Below are 4,656 nucleotides of genomic sequence, written 5' to 3'. Positions count from 1 at the left end.
AGCCACCTAACAGAGGTGGGTACACAGTAATCTCCTCTTTCTACAAGGTTGCGAAAACAAAGCACCATGGAGAGGTGAAGAAACTCAAAGGCTACTCAGTTAACTAGTGGCAGAGCTAGGACTAGAGCTTGGGCTCCCCGCACCTTGACTGTGCCTCCCTTGGATTTAGACGTCCTCCCACACACAGAGGAAATATATATGCTGGAGTTCAAGTGTCTGTGCGTCCACAGTCCTTTGGCTTCTGCGGGCAAGCTAGAAGCCAAGCTATGATTCCTGCACCAGAAATTGAACATGTTCAGTAGGAAACATCTTCACATTGAGGCCATCATCCTCACAAACGCCTCGTAGTTGACTCGCCCGTCGCGATCTGCATCGGCCTCCTTGATCAACTCGTCCACCTCCTCATCCGTCAGCTTCTCGCCGAGGTTGGTCATGATTTGCCGGAGCTCCGCCACACTGATGTAGCCATTCCTGTCCTCATCAAACACATGGAAGGCTTCCTGGATCTCCTCCTCGCTGTCTGTGTCCCTCATCTTCCTCGCCATCATGGACAGGAATTCGGGGAAGTCAATTGTGCCGCTGCCATCGAGGTCCAACTCGCCGATCATGTCTTGCAGCTTGGCCTTGGTGGAGTTCTGCCCCAGTGACAGCATGATGCTCCCCAGCTCACCGGTGGTGATGGTCCCTTCCCCGTCCTTGTCAAAGAGCAAGAAGCCTTCTTTGAACTCTGCAATCTGCTGGTCGGTCAGCTGTGGGGAAGTCTCCTGTGACTCCCTTGCCCAGGGATGAAACAATGGCTTGGAGAGAGAAAGCAATACACGGTTCACACTTTTCATCGGTGCACATTGAGTCATGGAGAGAAATGAGACCATCCACACCCTCTTCATTATGTAAGTGCCGGATCCTGTCCGGGCAGGAGCCAAGAAAGCTGGAACAGGACGTGTGCGTGCATGTGAGAGAGGCAAACACGAGTGCTCACAACGCCAACGGTCAAAAATGGCCAAGGCCTTTCTCCTTAGCCATCGCTTACAGTAAAGCTCTGCCCCCTGCACACTCAGTGGCTGTTAGAAGGCAGGACAGGATCCAGATTTCCCCCTGTCTGTATTCCAGCCTGGTCAGCTCAGCTTTCATTGACACCACACACACCCTTGCAAGTGTAACACCGACAGACCCCAGTCATCAGCAGGTGGGATTGAACCTGGGAACCTCTGGAGCAAAATGCACGAGCCACCTGGCCCGTAGCTAAGGCTGTAGCAGACTCATTCATCTCAATGTGGTCTCGGTGCCACTAGAGGGGACCAGGGCTGCCCAGAGGCGGGGGCGAGTGGGGCACTTTGCCCCAGGCTCCGGGCCCCGCAGGGGCCCCCACAAGAGTTTTTCAGGGCCCCTGGAGTGGGGTCCTTCACTCACTCCAGGGGCCCCAGAAAACTCTCACAGGGCACAGGCCCCTGGAGCTTCTTCCGCTCCGGGTCTTTGGCGGCAATTCGGCATTGGGGGGTCCTTCTACCCCGGGACCCGCCGCCGAAGTGCCCCGAAGACCCGTGGTGGGGGGTCCTTCTGCCCTGGGACCCGCCACCGAAGTGCCCCAAAGACCCGTGGTGGGGGGTCCTTCTGCCCTGGGACCCGCCGCCGAAGTGCCCCGAAGACCCGTGGTGGGGGGTCCTTCTGTCCCGGGACCCGCCACCGAAGTGCCCCGAAGACCCGTGGTGGGGGGTCCTTCTGCCCCGGGACCCGCCACCGAAGTGCCGGGTCTTTGGCGGGTATTCGGCGCGCCGATGACCCCAGGCCCCCTGAATCCTCTGGGCGGCCGTGGAGGGGACAGAGCACCGCACCCAGGAGGTGTGTGTGTTACACCAGCTCTTTGCTTTGAGAGGGAGCGGAGGGTTATTCCCACTGGGGCTGGAGCACTCAGAGCACCGTGGGACATGTCATTGCAAGGCCGATTGCCTTGGACAAGCACCGGCTTCACGAGGCAGTCAGGCACCGCTGTCTGCTACACCAAGCAGCTGGTGGGTGAGGGGGCAGTCAGGCCAGGGAGCGGGCAGTCAGGCCATTAAGGCAGATCCCTGTGAGGGAACAGAGCTGTACTGAGAGAGTCTGTGTGTTATTGTTGGCCAAGCTTGTGAGGCCTAAGGGTTTGTCTACAGGGAGAAGTTATTCCAGAATAAGGCAAGGTGTGAATGTAACTCGACAGAGCTATTCCCAGATAGCTCCCAGTGTGGCCAGTTTATTCCTCCCTAGCTATTCGGGTCAGTTCCCCTGACTCTCGCCCCACGGCATTTCACTGTCCGTCTGGACCGTTGGACATGACACCTTTTGAACACCACCTCCAATCGATTGCAAAATTTCAGGGACTGTTCTAGCCACTCGAGAGAGGAACCTTTTGGATTTGGGTAAACGTCGGGGGAAAGCAGGAAGGGAGAAATGGGGGGCACACGGAGCCCCTGGGATCTGGTTAGCAGAGCCAGCAGCTTCAGCCACCTCTGCCATTGTCTAGATCAAAGAACTAGTTAATGATGACTGTTAACACCTTCCAACCCAGCAACACCCCATCTCAGCTCTGCCCATACGCTCCCTGGAGAGTCAAATGTTGGCATCCTGAAAGGAAAGAAAGAACACAAGAGGTGTGCACACAGAACCCCTGGCATGGGAAAAGGGCAGAGTAAGGGACCCTGGCATGGGGGGGAAGGGGGATTGGGAGAGTAACAGGGACCTGGCGGGCTTACAGAGCCCCTAGCATGGCAGGGAATTGCGTGTGTGTGTGTGTGTGTGTGTGTGTGTGCGCGCTACAGAACTCCTGCGGAGGGGAGATAAGAGTGGGCCCTGATATGGGGTGGCAGGGGGAAATGTGGAGGCATGAAAGGAAGGCATCATGGGGAGCAGAGCCAGAAAGGGGAGAATGAGAGCACACAGAGGCAGAATGGGGGGGTGGGGTCTGAGTAACAGGGGTGGAGGGAGTCCCTGAAATAGAGGGGAATGGGAGGGGGCACCCAGGGGGTGGGGAACGCAGAGAGGCAAACAGCTCCTGGTGTGTGCAATGGGCTCGGCCAGCAGAAGCAACAAAGCATGCGACCCTCTAGTGATTCTTATGATTATTTCCTGTTTGTGTTGTGGTAGCACACGGCAGCCCTACTGCACTAGGGGTTGCACGAGCCCAGGACACGGTGAATGGCAGCTGCCCCTGGGTCTTTTGAGAAAACTGTGCTCCCTTTTCTCCTAGCCCGTGTGCCAGCTCCCCGGTCTGAGCTGTGCCACTCAGGCCTTTCTGCACAACGGACCAGACAGCACCAAAGCCAACGCGTCCTCTTGGCCAGCACTGAAGAACAGGTCGGGGGTCTGATTCCACGCCCAGGCTTGGGGTGTCTCTACACTGACAGTCCCACAGGGTGCACCTCCCCCTGTGCCGCTGGCCGGCAAAGGCCCCGTGCAGAGGACAGTCTCCATTCGAGTCCTCTGTGCAAGACACTTTGGACGCCAGCCCTTGGTCTGTTGCATTTCCCAGCATTCTCTCATCAGGACCTTAATTACATTCGTAACGTATTTTCCACCAAGTTCTTCCTGGGTCTGAGGCTGATTTCATGAGGTCCTTGAATGACCCTTGCTAGCACTGACCGTGACGTGCCACGGACATTTCGACTTTTGGGGCTACTCCCAGTCAGGCGGTCAGTTAGCGCGCGGCAGGCTGGCGCGCTGTGGATTTACACTCCAGTGTGCCGCGCGCTAACTCTGTCCATACAGAAGACCCCTTGGTTTATATTCTATGGTCTGCTGCCTTCTCGAGCCAGGGGAGAACCCTGCTGCTCCAGCTCCCAGTGAAGTCAATGGGACTCATTTCAAGGACTTTAAAAGGAGCTGGACAGCCATAAGTGATCTCTCTCCTGCCATCCATCTCCACCCTCTGACAAACAGAGGCTAGGGACACCATTCCTTACCCATCCTGGCTAATAGCCATTCATGGACTTAACCTCCATGAATGTATCCAGTTCTCTCTTAAACCCTGTTATAGTCCCAGCCTTCACACCGCCTCAGGCAAGGAGTTCCATAGGTTGAAGAACTTCCTTTTATTTGTTTTAAACCTGCTGCCTGTTAATTTCATTTGGTGGCCCCTAGTTCTTATATTAACTTTTCCTTAGTCACTTTCTCCACACCACTCAGGATTTTATAGACCTCTATCATATCCCCCCTTAGTCTTTAAGGTGAACTGGCCCAGTGGCCCACTACGAGGCTAGCTCAGTTCTTACGTCCCAGGATGCATAGACTCTGCGCCGGCCCTTTGCATGGGCAGAATGTCACCCTGGAGGAGTTGTAAAGCCTGCCTCCTACGGCATGCCTTCCCAGCCACCCCGTGCTGCTCAGTTCTGCCTCAGCACCTGGACCCACATGGACATCTGGCGCCGTTCCACCCTGCCTCTGTCTCCCCCATGCAGCTGCATAGGGTACCTGGGAGGTGGGAGGCACATCCAGGGATTCGCCACACAGCCAGGCATGCTGCTGCATTTTGCTTTTGTTGTTTGACAGTTTCATGTTGTTTGAAGTCACCGGCTCCCTCCCGGGACTGTTAAAAGGGTGATGCCTTTGTGTCTGGTTATCTTTTTCCAGTTAGTTCTGGAGGGCACCTGGGGGCTGTATTAATTGGAATGATCAGTATTGATTTTA

At 55.8% G+C, this 4,656-nt stretch overlaps 1 protein-coding gene across 1 annotated transcript; it reads right to left on the bottom strand.

Moving 5' to 3' along the window:
• Nucleotides 1-311: 311 nt before the first annotated feature.
• LOC120380178 (neo-calmodulin-like) lies at nt 312-836 on the bottom strand. Its single transcript, XM_039497701.1, has one exon. It carries the CDS (start codon nt 834-836, stop codon nt 312-314), a length of 525 nt encoding a protein of 174 aa, XP_039353635.1.
• Nucleotides 837-4,656: the final 3,820 nt, after the last annotated feature.

The sequence above is a fragment of the Mauremys reevesii genome, linkage group 1 (assembly GCF_016161935.1).
Source record: "Mauremys reevesii isolate NIE-2019 linkage group 1, ASM1616193v1, whole genome shotgun sequence".
Classification (NCBI taxonomy): Eukaryota; Metazoa; Chordata; order Testudines; family Geoemydidae; genus Mauremys; species Mauremys reevesii.
The sequence above is the reverse complement of the archived record's forward strand: the minus strand, read 5'-3'. Positions and strand labels throughout refer to the sequence as shown.